Source organism: Osmerus mordax, chromosome 18, assembly GCF_038355195.1.
Source record: "Osmerus mordax isolate fOsmMor3 chromosome 18, fOsmMor3.pri, whole genome shotgun sequence".
Classification (NCBI taxonomy): domain Eukaryota; kingdom Metazoa; phylum Chordata; class Actinopteri; order Osmeriformes; family Osmeridae; genus Osmerus; species Osmerus mordax.
The window spans coordinates 5,844,758-5,862,272 of NC_090067.1; the positions used below are offsets into that span (position 1 = coordinate 5,844,758).

The 17,515-nt window shown below is 47.4% G+C and overlaps 1 protein-coding gene across 1 annotated transcript in view; it reads left to right on the forward strand.

Annotated features, from left to right (window-relative positions):
• Positions 1 to 5,602: 5,602 nt before the first annotated feature.
• Positions 5,603 to 17,515, forward strand: part of arid1ab (AT-rich interactive domain 1Ab) — a 28,212-nt gene continuing 16,299 nt past the window's right edge. Inside the window, 5 exon segments of the mRNA XM_067255419.1 lie at positions 5,603 to 6,733; positions 15,567 to 15,857; positions 16,436 to 16,669; positions 16,671 to 17,036; positions 17,160 to 17,267. Of these exon segments, the coding sequence (XP_067111520.1) occupies positions 5,822 to 6,733; positions 15,567 to 15,857; positions 16,436 to 16,669; positions 16,671 to 17,036; positions 17,160 to 17,267 (1,911 nt within the window). The 5' untranslated portion in view covers positions 5,603 to 5,821.

A 17,515-nucleotide genomic window follows, 5' to 3' on the forward strand; every position in this document is an offset into this window, starting at 1 on the left:
ACATGTTGTGAGCCATAGAGGCCATGGTCCTGAAAGGTTGGACGGGTTGTGCAGCATGTTACTTTAAAGTTTGGCAAATATTTTAAAGTTGTATGTACTGTACACTCATTTGTGGTTGACTGTGTCATGTTTACATTTTCTGTATGTAAAATGACGAATGTTTGTTAAATGCAGCGACACTAAGCGCAAGAAACATTTCCCCAAAGTGACAATACAGTATATCGTATCGTAAAACAGCCTTGTGTATCTGTTCTCTCATCGTCTACTGCATTACTGTCTGCTTTCCCATATCCTCAAAACACAAAATCAAATGCACAACATGCTGATAATATAATACCAGTTTTTTAATTTCTCCTCATCTTGATCCTCTGGGAGTCGTGGCAACAGAAAGATCCACTTAAAACGATAGACATGAGGCACAACAAAAGCACGTTTGTAAACAATAAGCTAACATAGAGGAACAGGGTGTGTTTCAGCTGGCAAAGACAAGTACATTCCATGCTCATCACATTGCCTACTGTATACCGGAACCCGTTTAATGGGTTATTTACGTTCAGGAACCCTGTCTTCTTATCTGTGAAGAGCAAATAGCTTGGTAGGAGTATCAACTTGGACAAGAACTCTATTTAACTTGGGCATCCATGTTGAATCAATTCATCTTCTCTGGCTGTCATAGTTTGAATTGATATGCACAGCTCCAGGGCTGGTCTAAAAGTGGCACCTTAATCAGTCAATCTGCACCGTGTCAATACTGTCCATTTTGACACATTTCTTCCTCAGCCCATCCCACTGTCCTAGAGAAGACTGCCCTGTTATCCACTCAACAGTCTGTGAACTCTGGAACCGCTTTGCTTCAAGCATTTATTAACGACATGGAAACACCTCCTGAATCTGTCATTTAGATGTATTTTAATCACCTTAACATACATGGGGACCCTTTACTTGCAACATATGTTGCTAGTAAAGCCCACCATGAATGTTGAGCGCAGGAAAAACAGTTTGGACAGTTCTGTGTGCAGTTTATAGCCACGCTTGATTCTTTCCTGTTTGGCACTGTAGGGTGCTGCCCACAAGTCGCCTTCTCATCTTTATTTTGACCCTGCTGCGTTTCTCTCCATCCCTGTAAGAACTGCTGACAGCGTGCACCGTGTGATTTTCTTTCTCCCAGGGACTTTGAGTGTCTGTCGCCAGAGGAATGGGAATGCACGATGAGCTTTGTGACCCAGTACAGACCAGCTCCCAGTGTGAGGGCAGTGATGAGTTCCTACTCCACAGAGATGAGCCCCTTGCATTTCTCTTCTTCATCGCTTCAAAAAAAAAAGGATTGCAAAGGATCTAACACTTTTCTGTCCTTGTGAGGAGGACACCACATTTTCTAAGTGCTCTTAACCTTGTTACGCTTTGTTTGGACCAGAGGTCCTCCCCCACTAATGCACACACACATACTTTGAGAAAAGGATTGTCTCAAATATGATGTCTGTGTGTCAAGCTCTGGCTGTGGGTTTTTCTAGAATGTTGAGAAAACGTCTTCCACCCCTGTAAAATTAATCACCATAGACAAAAAGTATTTATCAGATGAAAGTGTAGCAGTGTAACCTAAATATGTCCTATTAGCTTTGTATTGAAAGCTTGTCAGGGTGTATAAAAATCTCTGAGGCAATTTCAACATTTGGGGGAAAGAGGATTTCCTTTTGGTAGATACTGTGCAGAATATTAGAATCAGACTGTTGCCATGAGAAGGATTCCTTAGCATCTCACAGTAAAGCTCCCACTGTATGACGCGCAAGGGTTGAATCCGTATTATTAAATCAGCCCTGAAAATGATGACCAAGATGATATCGCTTTGACTACTTGAAAGACAGGAAGTAAGAAGGATCCAGATCATGTGACAGATGCTTTTTAATTTTATCAAAGCTTTATGTGTTGGCCCCATTGGCCTCCCTATTGACCTTCTTCTAATAAAAGGTAGATATCATTTTCATATAAATGTCATGTCTTTATGAGATAAAAAATGTCACCATCAGTGGTTTCTCCTATCTGGATTAAATGTGTTATGATCTGCATAGCCTGCAAGAGGACTGGAGATGATACCATGAGTGCACAGGTTTCACACAATTTTATTACACCAATAATGAACAACTTTAAAAAGAAATTGAAAAGGTGTTTGTCAGGTAAACGTGAACCAAGAATGTTACAGGAATGTACATAAACTGTCTGGAAATGAGCCGGACGCCGACTGGAGTTTGTAATGTGAACTTCCTTCCTCTGCACACTCCATACTAAGCGTTGCCCTGCTGCCTGGCAACCAGCTGGACAAGACCCAACTACACTGTGTTTGTGTGTGTATGGGTGTGTGTGACAGAGCAGTGTGGGAGTGTCAATAATTTATGTGTGAGTGTATGCTTTTTTTTTTGTGACCAACGTGGGGTTTGTGTGAGCTTGAGATTGTGTAAGGTTTGAAGTGTGAGTTTATGTGTATGTGTGTGTGTGTGTCTTTTTAAGCAAAGAATGTGTGTGTGTGTGTGTTACTGTTTCTCCAAATTCAACCCCTCTCTTAATAGGAAATTCCACTCCATATTATTGGGTTGTCTTAGCGATTAAATGGCTCCATTCCCAGACTGAGTCCATGGGGATGAAAAAAATGTTCTCAATGATCTGTCATCAATTAACTTACTTAGGAGTGACATTTTTACTGTTTTGTGGAGTCAAAAAAAAGATGCATTGTGTATGAAAGTGTCAAATTTTTTATACAGATTAACTTTATGACAAAGATCTGGCAGTAATTCTTTTTTTATGGCAAGTCCTCCAAGTCCTCCAAGCCAACTTCTTATTCGCTTGATCAAAAAAGGGTATGCTTCTGACTTCCAATGTGTGGTGGTTCCTGGGCTTGGTAAACCAGGGAACAAGTAGATGTCCTTATTTTCCTTTATAATGCTGTGAACAACTGGAGTGAGGTTTCCTTTACAGACATGAAAGAACACCATACAAACCATGATAATATCCATGCATCAGCCTTTTCCTCATGAATGTTCCTTTAAGTTACAGTTGAATAATTTGCCCAATTGCTCAGCCATTCATTCCAAACGCTGACATATTGGTGTTCCTTGCGGCTTTGTTTATGGTGTTCTTCTTTTCCCCAGAGACCTCTAATCAATCTTTGATATCAAGTTAATAAAAAAGTTGCTGGCTGTGGGCCCCTGCTTGGCCTTGCTCCAGGGTTGCTGCTGTGGTTATTGTGGAGCAGACTAACCCACAGCCCAGGCTGAGTGATGCATCATGGCCAGGCTCACAGGGAGGTGACGGGGAGGTACAAAAGTAAACACTCTTAAATCATCATCTTGGGGCAGATGGAGAGCGTCACATGACCCAAACAGAATCAGAGGCAATGGAACTGGCAAGAGTCTTTTTAATTTCGATATGAGGTCCAACTCAAAGTGTGATAGGATGTGTATTTAAAAAACTAAAAAGCAAGTTCCTGCTCTGCATCAGCTAACATAAATGCTTAAGGACAAATGAAAGTAATGGCACAGGTTATAGGACAGGCCTTGATTAAGTTTTATCATGCTGTCTGACAAAGAGTGGTAATCAACAGTATATTTTAAGACATATCACATGTTTCATATTGCATTGGGAATTGAACCCCTTGCATGACAAACACCCTGCTCCACTTCAGACACATTGAACATTGATAGACACCTACACATTCAAGTTCATGTTTTTACAGTGTAAAGCCTCCCTATTCAGACATGTGTGTAATTCAACCAGTGTTCTTTTAGGGGCCTGGTAGCTTGAGAAGGGATCCAACAGAATATTGCAGATTTTGTCTTCACAAAAGCATTCTGCAGCATTCATTGTCTCCATTGAATGTTTTAATTTTTTTATTTACATCTTTGTGTCTATACTATATACAGTATTCTGGATAAAAAAATCTTTAAAACCTTTTTTGTCATGTTTTGTCCCATGATGAGGACCTTTTGCATTTCAGTTACTGCACACTGCATTACGAGTGTTTAGACAAAAGATGAAAACCTGTTTGTTTTTTTTAAAGCCGGCCTTATGAGGTGGGAATAAAATAGGGAAAGATAAATGAGAAAGAGAGAGAAAGATCCCTACCCCCTTCTGACTGCCTCTGTCTACATTCTGCCAGAACCCTCCTCCTAGCCTAGATAGCAGCAGCTGACCCCCACCCCCACACCTCCCTTTAAACATTCACAAGCTGTCTCTCTACCCTTAATGCACACAAGGGGGAACAAAATTCTAAACTCAACTTATACTAAGGGGACACCCTTCGCTGTCCACTGAGTGAGAAATGTCAGCTTGGCAATGTAGCTCGCCGCCAGAAAGCCCTGCATTGTAAAGGAAAAGGGCTGTGCTGAGCTGTGTGCTGCTTTGCCCATCCCCCACGCTCAGATAGCAAAGTTCTGCTGCTTTTGCAAGCAGTGAGGCTGCTGCTAGGAGAGAGCGCGAGGCAGGCAGGCAGAGAGAATGAGGAGAGGGGGTGGGGAGAGAGAGAGACTAGCAGAGTGGGGGAGAGCGTGGTTGTTCTCATTTGATTATTTACTTTCTGCTTTCTCTAAACCTCTCTTATATTATCCTGGCTATTCTATACGCACTCACGACACATTTTATGGTGACTTTTACCACAAGTATAGCATTCTGTGTTAGATTTCAGTGGCCTACACTGTTTTTTTTTCTCCCTCACTGTGTTCTCTTTTTTCTATTTTCACTTCCTGCTCTCTGACTGGCTCAGTCCATCCCCCATCCTTCTTCCTTTTCTATCCTTCTCTCTCTCTCTCTCTCTCTCTCTCTCTCTCTCTCTCTCTCTCTCTCTCTCTCTCTCTCTCTCTCTCTCTCTCTCTCTCTCTCTCTCTCCCCCCTCTGTCTTTCACACACACACGCACAAACGCACGTATGCATGCACAAAAAACACGCACACACACACATACAGGCTGTAATTTCATGCTTTCCTTTTCAGAGATCAAGCTCTGTTGCTGTTACTCCTCTTATTTGCTCTCAGCACAAGAATGGAGTCAAACACCCTTACATTATGACTTATGAATATTACATAGAATAGAATAGAGACAAACTTAAAATAACTGTACTGTTAATGAGAAATGTTTGCATTGAGCAGGCACTGAACCCTGGATCCCAATGAAGATGCTATAGAAATGGCAATGTTATTATCACTATTAATGTGAACCTCTTGTTGACATCTTATCATGTGTCTAGACACATCTACTTAAAAACTGAATGAGTATTAGAGACTATATAATGCAAACCTTGCAAGCATTTTCTAACGTTAGTCTAGCATTAGGGTTACAACAATGAGAAATGTAAGACATTATGGTCACACAATATATAGACTATGTTATTATGAATTTGTATGTCTGTTTACTAAATGATCCTTTCTAAATGTTAAATAAAACTAGTCTACAGCTTCTCGTGGCAGCTTCCCCATTTAGTCCTACTCCGCATATTGGTACTCCGCTCCGTCTTTTACGTTTGTCTGAGAGCTTCAGTAAAATGGCTGTGTCTCGCGGAGCCTCGTGCTGGTTTGGTCGGTTTCTTGCTCATACTCTCGTTCTGTAACAGAAGCCCCCCCACATTTTGTGTCGGTTGATTTTATTCCCAGGATACGTATTTATATTATTCCACTAACTTTTCAGTCGAACCTGAGTCGGGAGTGGATGCCGGATTCGGTCCGGAGGTAGGGGGAATGAACCGGGATACGGGTACATTGTTATAAATAATTGTATTTATGTTCAATGCTATTCAGAGCTTGATTGTGAGTGACTTGCTGTGAGAGGGAGAGAGTAATATCATGGCCGCTCAGGTCGCTAGCGTAGCCACTCTCAACACTAGCCCGCCATCCGAACTAAAAAAACCGGATCGGGACCCACAGGAGGAGTCGGTACCGGGGGAGAAACAACATGAAAATAAGGAGCCGGGATCTGACAGCGGATCTCCGGGACAGAAGGAACTGCAGGACGGGGCCGCTGGTGGAGATGTAGGGGGAGGAGGGGATCCTGATATGAAGAACGGGAACGGGAATTCGTCCAGGGTGAATAATAATAATAACAGCCAGAATGATACGGGGGGACCTGAGGGGAATAACCATCCCGGAATTGGGCATCACCACCCGGGGCCCTTTCCTCCACCTCCTTACGGTTACAACCAGCACTACAGCCGGGCCCCTTTTCATCAACATGGCGGACAACAAAGCCCTGGCATGGCAGCTGCAGCGGGGCCGGCAGTGCAGCCAGGCAGCATGATGGACCCATACCCACCCAATTCGCATGAACACGGCTTCCCTAACCATTACAACAATTACAGCCCATTTCCGAATCGGACTCCTTATCAGGGCCAAGGATACGCCATGAACTCCCCGCGTAATAGTCAGCCTCCGGCGGCTGGGGGGCAGCCAGGCAAGCAACAGCCACCAGGAGGAACTACAGCTATGGCTGCCTCTTACAATAATCAGAGGTATAACATGGGGAACCCACAACCTACGTCTACCCCTACTTTAAATCAGCTCCTAACATCTCCTAGTTCTACAAGGAGCTACCAGAACTATCCACAAGGAGACTATAGTAACCAGGAAGGGGCCAGCAAGGGACCAGCAGACATGGGCAGTAGCCAGTATGGTGGGGGCCATCCGGGTTGGCAACAAAGGAGCCACCATCCTCCTCCAATGAGCCCGGGAAACACTGGACAACCTCTAAATAGAAATCAGGTAAACTTCTCTTATTGTGCATATCTACTTTGAACAAGTTATAGCCATTACACAGCTTTGGGTAATGTCAGAGGCTTCTATTGCTATGGACCTGCCATTGTCTATGTGTAGCTCTCTAAAATGGCTGCCTCTGTTATTTCCTAACACCAGCTCCTGAAGAGCATTTAAAAAGAAAAATAAGCTGTATCTGCGTCTAAAGACACAACTTTCTGAGCCAAGGTGAATGGTGTGATTCTTTGCTTACTTGGGGCGAAGGGGACAAGAGTTTGCATGGAGTAATTGAGGGCTAAATGTGATTTAATGTTAGAAAAGGCTGTGCTTTTCAACCTCAAGTTATGCCTTATAGCGCTAATACAAGACAAATTGTTGTACCATGTAACGAATCTTTGCTGAAATGGCTTTTCAGATGTGTTCACGTAAAAGTTTGTTGAAAGGGTTCTTATCAATTTATCAAATTACCAAGATGTAGCCTGACTAATAACTGTTTGTTGAACGATACATATGACTAATTTGCAAGCCAGCACAGCTCGTAAAGAAACGCGAAGTGTTCCTTTCGCTGTCGGCTGTTTATCACATAACCCAAGTTGCAAAATTGTATCCGCAGTAACAATAATGCATCGTTTGATTATTATCCCGATATTGCTACATTGTAACGAAGAGGGGTGTGTGTTCATTCCACCCTGTTATTGCGACGTTCTTTCCATGTGCGCTTGTAAACACCGCAAGTGATTTGAGTAAGTGCAGATTGCTTTGCTTTGGGATTTGAATTATGGAGGTAAAATCCTTCTGTCAAAGCCAGGAGACAGTTGGTCTTAGGTTGACATGCTAGCTGAGATCTGATTGGCTCGCCATCCTCTGCTCTTGGCCATTTATAATTGCATGTAATGTAACGCTGCAAAACCTTAAGCTTGCTTATTTTGACTAGTTTGTTTATGTCAAAGATACAAACGGATTTATTTTTCAGTTATTTAATATTATCTTTTTTTGTATTTGTGGGAATAGAATATACATATTATTTGATCATATGTTGTTGTACTTAAACGAACTAGGCTACTAATTGTTTGAAAAAACATAAACGTTTCTCATCTTATCCTTATTTGTTGCATTTAGCAATATGTACGTTGTATAAGCCCTACTGCAGTAATTTGCATGATTTCTGTAAAGCCCACTTGTTTGCAATTCTCGATTCAAATGTTGGCCATTTAAAGGATCTCCGCAATATGTCTGCATGTTAACTACAGTGTTGCTGTTTAGTATGTAAGTAAGTCTACAGACAATCTGGTAAAAAACCTAGCAGTAGTGTTCTGGTGTAGGCTGACTCGGGTACAGCTAAGAGAGTAGGTGTGGTCATTTACTTCAGTGGAGAGCTGCGTTGCTGGCTGATCCCAGAACAGTAGTTATTGAGGCTAGAATATCTTGAGCCATGTGAGAGTGAGTCTGACTGGCTGCAGTTGTGTTTACAAGCAGTCAAGGTGTCAGCCAAGTGTCACCGCTTTGTTCACTGGGTTACAATGATGACTTTCCCATGCAGTGTGTAACCATGTCAACACATCTAACCCATATTCTTATCTTGAAGATTGTGATCCACCTGGGTGCACTGCAGTAAGCTTGTTGATGACTTGACTTAAGTATATCTTCTAATATATTCTTCTTGATCTGAGCCAGACCGTAATTAAGATGTCCTCAGAATTCATGTTTTTGAATGCTAATAACAAAGGTTTTGGTTTTAATTTGTGGGGAAGTCAAAAATGTGATGTCTATCCCTGTTCAATGATGTTGTCCCTGGGCTCCTCCTGTCCCCATGGAAATGTACCGTTGGGGCTATCCGCCTCAATACATTTTCATCCTTTCAACTGATGTTTTGAGACTTCTCTTCAGATTCAGCTCAACACATTTGAGCAATTTACTGTACATTACTGCTGTTTGGGATGAAATCACACACAGAAGAATGCATAGGGGGAACATTTAGAATGATATCCTCGTAGGAACTGTCGACAAATGATATCACATGGTAAAACACAATCTGTATGTTTTAGGTTAGGAATTTACATTCGAAAAATAGGTATTTTCTATTTAGGAGGATGTCTCACTGGCAGAAACAGCATTTCTTTTTTTAGAGGAAGACTTCTTCAAATCACATTGTTTCCCTGCCCATGCAATAAGTCAAGTGTCCTAACTATTTGGGAGACTTGAACAGGCCTTGGTTGGTCTCATCTGAGGACATGGGCAGATCATACCAGGCCAGACGTTTGGGGCAAGCGTAGATCTGGGCTTTGTAGGAGGAAAGTTGTCTCTGTGGTTTCAACGTTTGATTCCGGGTGACCTGATGTGGGGCAAAGTCCAGCAAGGAAGATTCTCAGAATGTCCTCTGCTCCAGATCTGCCCTGAGGAGACATTTGAGGCGGTGATGCTTGAGTCATGTCAGGGTTTCGCTCATCCTGAGGCCTGTTGAGTGGTGGATCCAGCAAGTCTATAATGCTGAGGAAACTCAGCTTTGTGGTGAGATCCAGAGGGAGAGACTTTCGCCTCTCCCACATCCTCGGCCTAAATGGCTTCGGCTCCGCCATTGAAAGACGAAGGCTCCTTTGTTAATTGGAGTAAACGTGCAGACCTAAAGTTGGGTATGTCCCATCAACAGATGATGGGAGAACACTTCACGGTTCCGTTTTGGTCTCATCCACCCACCTCCTCCGTTGGCCAGGGAGCGCGTGGATGCGCTGTGGCCAGAGGAGTTGTGCCGATGGTGGGGGAGGAGAGGTGGGCCTGGCCTGAAGGGGCCCTGGCCTGCTTTCAAGGAAGCTCCCTGACTTCTTAGTCTGCACTGCTGAGTAATGATTCTCCACATGCCACACGGACAGCATGCTGCCTCACGGCGCTCTGTTTGTGTGTGTGTGTGTGTGTGTGTGTGTGTGTGCGCGCGCCCTGTGTGACAGGCTGATCCGCGTGTGTGTGTGAGTAAGAGAGGGAGAAAAAGTGTCAGTGATACCCAGGGGAGGGGGGAGGGGGAGGGGGGGGAATGTTTTTGTGAATGATCTTTGGCTGGCTGTGACAGCTGTGTGTATAGTGTAGGCTCACTTATTTGGTGATGGGGTGGGGGGTGTGGAGGGTGTTCCCGGTGGATGCCTCCAAAAGCTGCACTGACCTGCTCGTGCTCCAAGTGCCATCAGATACCCGTCTCCAACGTAATGCCAGACATGGCCGTCTCAGAGACCCCATCTTTTCTCTTTCTTTTTTCTCATCCCTCCTTTATCACCTTCTCTTTCTTAATATATACTTATACATTATATTTTCAGTGTGTCTCTGCAACTTTTTGAGTGTCTACATCTCTCTTTGTCCCCATAAAATAAAAAATTAAAACTTGTTTCAAATATTGTTGGATGGTACATGCTAGCAGTGGACCTTTTGGTCTAGATCTAACCGGACATTCAGATGTGCAAACATATTCCAAATCCATCAGACTTTTTCTCTTTTGCAGTGTTTGGACAAAATGTCAAACTGGGCCATATTGGAATGTAAGGGTAATTCATTTCTTTTGACATTTACCTTTAAAAATGCTCCAGATTAGCATAGTAATATCCCCTTCCAAGCTGGTATGTGGCTGCAGACTTCATTTACATGACGTATGGCGTGTGTGTTTTATGAGGGAAAGTGGTTAACCTTTAAATGGGGGGGGGCTGCAGAGAGCAAACGAGGGTTCAGCTGTTGGTTGTGGGAGGTAGAGATGGATGTTACCTCCGAGCTCTCACAGAGAGCTCTGTTCACCTGTGCTCCACACGCCACAATTGTGAGCTTTGACCATTTTTAATCACTTGTTTAATTATTTCCCTTGTTCTCTCAGTCTTGTGAGACCGGTGGTGTGTTTTGCCTCGGGGCACGCCTTGTCGGAGTGGCAGGCGCGCCATGCGCTGCCCAGTGTTGGCCTTTTCGCTCCACCTCAGCATTTGCATGGCAGTGGCCCTAACTGTTGCTTCTGGCAAATTCAACGGTCCTCTGTGCTGTCAGTCACGGCTCTTTGGAGGCAGTCACCATATACCTGGGAACAGAGAGTCCAACGTTTTCTTTAGAAGAACACCCCAGTGTGTGTGTGTGTGTGTGTGTGTGTGTGTGTGTGACGGGTCTTTTCGGTCTAGCAAGGCGTACGTCAGGGCCGGCATGGTGTGAGCGAGCCAGCCGCTGACCCCCGGTTCTCCAGTGGCCTTCCTCGGCCTCTGCTCGTTCAGAAGCCTGGGGTTTTGTTGGGCCGCAGCAGGGAGCGACACACTCACGGTAACGGCTCGTCGAGGGCGGTCCAGCATCATCAGCGACTTCAGCACGAGCACCCAGCGACGACATCCGGGCCCCGCCGAGTCACGTGACCGCTCCCACTGTGCGCCTCGCCGCCCGAGTCTGGTCTCAGTCCGTTTGGAGCTTGTGGCGGGACTTCCTTCCTTTCCCTTCTCTCTCGTCTGGAAGGGGAATGCAGAGGCTGAGCTTGAAGATGAGTTTGGCTGACAGGTTGACACGCTACTGCCAGGGGGGAACGTTCGCTGGTTCCTCAGTGTCTAACCTGACACCACCCTGAAAGACCTGAGAAGCGTGCTCTACTCCAATCTTCAGAAAGGAGCCATTTTTTTGGAGCGGTCCCTGAAATATCGGGCCTGGCAGTTAGGTCTTTAACCTGGTTAAACCTGTCGAGGTCTCGTCAGTGTGCGGACGGCTTTATTACCGTGACTACTCGGGTTGAGCTTAGCATGCGCGGTGGTCTGCTAGCTGCCTAGCAGCATGCTAGGCTCAGCATCCCAACGAGCATTGCCGTTTGGATCCACGTTTTGAATCCAGCCCTGTTAACTTTTGGTTCTGTAAATTTGGCCTGCAGCTATCTAAATTGATTGGGTTCTCCCTCCGTGTGTGTGTGTGTGTGTGTGTGTAAGCGCTACCTTTCTCTCTTCCACCCCTCCTTAAGTCTTCAGAATTCTGTCAGAACAGCTGGGGGAACATCTGGGTGAGTAAGTGTGCGGAGCCTCTCCACATTGACTGAGAACACAAGCAGCCCCCCCCTCCCCACCCTTCCCCTCCTCTCAGAGTCATGCAGCGGTCAGCTTTAAGTTGGAACCAGTGCTTTTCCTAGCGCCCTGTCTGATATAGTGAGAAAGGCAGACTAATTGCCTAATTGCAAACATGCGGTGCTTTCTTCTTTTTTTTTCCTTCAGGTTTTTGTTTTCGTTACGTCTCAAATAGGTATAAATCGTTGAAGGGTAATCCACTCAGCCAAATTACAATATGGCCACTAGCCATAATATTTACTCAAACCAATTCTAAAAGGAGTTGGCCTTAGAAGACAGACTGTTAGCCGGTATGTGCAGCGTTTCGTGAACGCTGTTGGATTTGTGTATCAGAATTGTCCTTGGACAGGTGTTGGCCAGTGGAGCAAGCCTGGGATTAACTCTCACACACTCTTAAGGGTGTTTTGCTGGGATCAGGTCCGGTGTTAGGTAAGTGACGTAGAGTTTAAGGAGATCTTTAGTCCTCGGTAATATCCCCAGTGATATCCGACGTAGACCGAATAGAACCAGAGCAGCAACACGTATGTGTGTTGTGTGTGAGTGTGGCCCTGGCCTGGGTGCATGAGTGCGTGTGGAGGGGTTTACTGCAGAACAATAGTCTGTGCAAGGCCTCGGCCATGTGGCCATGTGGTGGATTAAATTAGCAGCAGTTGTTTATCGTCTGTCCCCAGTCCATCTGTTTGACTCGGCCGAGTCGACGCAATCTCCGCTATCAGGCAGAACTCCAGCCCTCATTCCACCCCTACGCGCACACACACACACACACACACACACACACACACACACACACACACACACACACACACACACACACACACACACACACACACACACACACACACACACACACACACTTTTACATGTACACACCCTGTACTGGATGTGTCCCCCCCTGTCAGTCCGTGACACAATATACCCAGTGCAACCTTTTCTGCCAAGAGTGCCTTGGCTTTCCTCTATGCAGATTAGCCATGTGCTAATTGCATTTATTTATTTATTTTTGGGGGAAAGGAGGAGAGGGAAAAAAAAGAAGAGAAAAGGCCAGGGGAGGAGTTTCCCCCTGCGATTGATTAGATGACTGTGCAGAAAGGAGGAGGGAGAGAGGGAGGGAGAGCGGCGTGGGTTGGGGATGCTAGCGAGCGTGGCTTTCTTGTGTGTCTCCTTATCTGTGAAGCATGTGAACCTTTGAGCGTCATTAAACCTCCTAGATGATGGCTGCTTCTTTTAACTTCCCACCCTAGGAAATACCTGAAAAGACTTCCAGCAAACCCAGGCAGATTTAAACCCGGGCCCACTTTCAAACGCCTAGAAAGCATTTGCCAGAAGCAACGTTGTTGGATATGGTTTCTCAGTTGATATGCCAGTGGGAAGGATTATTCAAACCTTCAAAGAAGGCCATAGTTTTGGCAAATAATCGGAGAAATTGTAAGTTCGATAAATGTATCCTAATGCCTTTGCACGTAGTAATAAAGGACTCAAATTAAAGAGTTGACTGGAAAAGTTCCCTGGCATTAACATTTGTGGGCTGACCACTTAAGGATTATAAGGATAAACATATCCATGTCTCAATGCTTCTGCTAAGGGTTATGCTACCTGTGTGTCTGCCATCACCCCACCATCCAAACCACAAGGACCCTAACAATACCAACCACTGTCCATAAAATTGTGATATTCAGCAATCATAAACATCATGATTTGAATGTTATAACCTTATGGCTTGTTTCATACTCTTGGGAATGTCAGATGATGTGAGAACCTAATTTCTAGGTCTTGCCATTTAAAACATTTTCAAACCAACATTTCTGAAGTTGTTCTCCAGGCCTACCTGTTCTCCCGTGACTGGCGGGACCTGCACAGGGTAATGATGGGTCATCATTACCCTGGCCACACACAGGAACAGAAGCGCTAGTGTACGTACAGCTCGAGATGGCGTTGTCATGGAGATAGCCACAGGTAGCCAACACGTGGCTCAGCCTACTGAACAGCGACAAACCCAAACAACTTCCTGCTATTCCGCAACTAACATTTAGGCTCATACTGTTGGGGAGCAAAAATGAACAGGGTACTCCACTTGAATGATTATTGAATGAATTTGTGCGTGGTAAGATATGAAAACGTTACTGAGATCAGTTTTCCTGGAATTTTTTGTCCCGTGTGGAGGGTATATTTGGGGGGGTAAAACCGCTTGTAGAGAACACACAAATAGAGAGAACGAATAAATATTAGTCTTAAATGTCTGATCTCCCCCAGCTTCGGTAGTGTAACGTGTGATACCCTTGAATGTGTGTGTGTGTGTGTGTGTGTGTGTGGGGGGGGGGGGGGGGGGGGGGAGGTGTAGGTATCGAGTAGCTTGCATCCTCCGAAGGGTCGGAGGTTAAAAGTGCAGGAGGGCTCACAGGAGACAACCTTCTGAAGCATGTTGCCTCCTCCCTGCGGTGTGCTCTGTAATGACCCCAGGGAGGGTAGTAATACACACACACACGCGCACACACACACGCTCTCTCACCCACTGTCCGTGAACCTGACGGCGCTGAGGAGAGTGGGGCCTGGGGGAGGCTGGAGGTAAAACATGGAGTGGAGTGTGTGTTGTTATCTCAGGATGCTGTGACCCCCCGAGTGCCCCGGGAGGCAGCGCCCCCCCTCCCCCTCCCCTCCTGCGGTGTAGTCAGGCCCGGGCCCCCTCCCCCTCCCCTCCTGCGGTGTAGTCAGGCCCGGGGCCCCCGTAAGGCTGGTGTGTCATTCATACGGTGCCAAGACTGCTTTATTAAGGGCCAGGAAGAGCAGAGACTGGCCCAGGTTCAAACAGCAGTGCAGCTGGGACCTGTTACATTTTCGGCAGACTGCCCTCTCCGTCTCACAGGCTATAAATAGCTCGGGTGGTTGTCTCCCTTAAGTAAGACGGGGAGTTTTTTTTTTTTTTTTTTGTACTGAGGGGTGGAGGGGGGGGAGCATATTAATAAGCGTGGGAAGCATGGGAGGGTTTGTCTGGAGCCTGGAGGTGTAGCGACTTCCAAGCCTGTTGCTGCAGCGTCCGTTAGCCTCTGATAGCCCGGTGTTTGGCCACCTGACACAGAAGGGCCTTGAAAAGATGAGGGCGGTCGGGTATCCGACGGGACCGGCAACGATGCGCGAGGACGCGCCTCTCGTTGACGCACACAGGCGTTACGACCACGGCTCCGGCTGCTGACAGGCCAACCTGCCCACTTCTAAACCCTGTGGACGCCCCTCCCTCCCTCCTCCGCCCGACCCCCACCCCTCCCTCTGACTGGGCTTCCTGGTGCTGGCTGTGATGCTGGCCCAGGCCATGTGGAGTTTCCCCCAGCCAAGGTCAGCTGAGGGGTGGGCTCTGCTCCAGCTACCGCAGACACTTCCATTTCCTTGAGCTTATTTTCATAGAAACCCTTCCCGACGTCTCCAGCGTAACAGGATCCGCCCACTGGCACTGATCTGCTGGGCAGGGAAACACTCCTGGCGGATATAGTGGGCTCATTCATTCATTCGGGGCCAATTCCTTCCTCCCAGTTTTTTTTTTAAGTGAGGGGAAACTTATCCAGCGCTGTGATTTTCATTTTTTTTTTTTTACCCCTTCAGTGTTTCATTGACCATCTTATTTAACCCGTGACACAGCTTGCGGAGGACAACTACCGAACCATACTTCTCTATATTTGAGCTAATCTTATATAAAACGCTAATATTTCACAGATATCAGTGTTGGAAGAGTTGGGCTGAAGTGAAGGTGGACCAGGGCATCTTGTGTGTGCTTTCTAACAGTCTGTCTCTCTGCTCTCCAGCCCCCCACCCCGATGGACCAGGTAGGGAAGATTCGAGGACAGCCGTACCCGGCGGCCAACCCCTACACCCAGCAGCAGGGCCAGGTCCAGGGCCAGGGGCAGGGGCAGGGACAGGGCCAAGGCCCGGTCCAGGGCCAGGGGCAGGGACAGGGGCAGGTCCCGCCACCGGGACCCCAGCAAGGAGGCTCATACCCTGGCCAGGGCTACGGCCCCACAGGCCCACAGAGGTACCCCATGGGTCTCCAGGGTCGCACCCCTGGAAGCATGGGAGGAATGCAGTATGGACAACAGGTTGGTCACTCCCCCCCCCCCCACCCCCCCACCCCTTTGAATTCTCCGACGGTCTTCCCTCTTTCATTTGACGTGAAATTCTAACACACCAGGGTAGTGAGCATGAAAGAAATCCAGCTAAACTGTGGCTGTGAGGCCTGTGGTCTTACACCAGGCTACTGGCTATGAGCTTCGATCACCTCCTCACGAGAGGAGAGAAGTAAACGTTTCTTCAGCCACTTCAGGCTGGTTTGATGTGTGTCATTTCTGCACCATCTCATATTTTCTCTGAATCCTTGAGCGCTTAAGTGCCAGACGACACACAGCTTTTGTTTTTTCCCCCCTCTGTGCTACCCTGGCAAGGCTGGCTTTTTACTCCTTTTGCGCCACTTGAGAGTAATGAAACGTAAAGTCGCATTGAAAGCTTTTTGTATAACGAAACGGCAAATTTGAAAGGCTTCAAATGCCCTCAACTGCTAGTTCAAGTGGCAGGTCACTGGCACAATATAGATATATATATACATTTTTTTCTTTATATTAATATAAGAACACAATTCTAACAGCTAGTTGTCTTATTATGCTTTTGTTCCCTTCTGTAGATGTCAGCCTATGGACAGCAGGGTCCAGGGGGCTATGGGCAGCAGAGCCAGGGCTACTATGGGCAGCACGGCCCTCCACCCCACCCTGGCCAGCAGCAGCCCCCCTACCCAGGCCAGTCCCAGAGCACCCCAGCAGCCCAGGGCCCGTACCCCCAGCAGGGCCACCCCTCTCAGCCGCCCAGCCAACACGGCCAGGCTGGCCCTCCCTACCCCCAGTCCCAGGGCACGCAGGCCCCCCCCCCAGGGCCAGCCCCCTTACAACCAGCCCCCCCAGTCTCAGCCTGGCCAATCGCCCTACGCCGCAACCCAGCCTCAGCAGCCGCAGCAGGGCCCTCAGAGCCAGCAGGGCCCGGCCCAGGGCCAGCCCAGCTACCCACAGCCCCCCGGCCCGGGGCAGCCCCCTCAGCAGGCCCCGTCGCAGCAGCAAGGAACCCCCCAGCAGCAGCAGCCTGTACCTCCTCCCCAGGCCCAGCAGCCTCCAGGCCATGGCCAGCCTCAGGCCCAGCCCCAGCCCCAGCAGGGACAGCCCTCGCCCTACTCCCAGACCCCTCCCCTGCAGCAACAGCAGTCTCCCTTCCAGAGGTTTCCCCCTCCTCCCCAGGTAAAAAGAGAACATGTCACAAGTGTACAGTGCCTCGGTCTACGTTTACACACGCACTCCTCGCACGTCTCTGGTGTTCCTGTCTAACACCTTCTGTGTGTGTGTGTCCCCGCCCCTCACCAGGAGCTATCCCAGGATTCCTTTAGCTCCCAGTCCAGCGCTCCCCCCTCCAACCAGCCCAACAAGAGCGGCCAGGAAGACAGCATGCAGGGCCGGCCTTCTAGCTTGCCGGTGAGACCCCAACACAAGCGCACACACACACGCCTCAATTGTTCAAACCCCCTCCCAACCGCACACACACACGTAGCGTAGTGCAGAGATGCTCCTCAAACACTAGCAACCCAGAAATGGTACTTGCCTGTCAATGAAGTGACTCAGCCTTCACCTCCCCCAACATCGCTGTTCTACAATCTGCCAAGCCGCATGCCCTCCCCTCCCTCCTTCTCTCCTTCCCTCCCTCCTTCCTTCCTTCCTTCCCT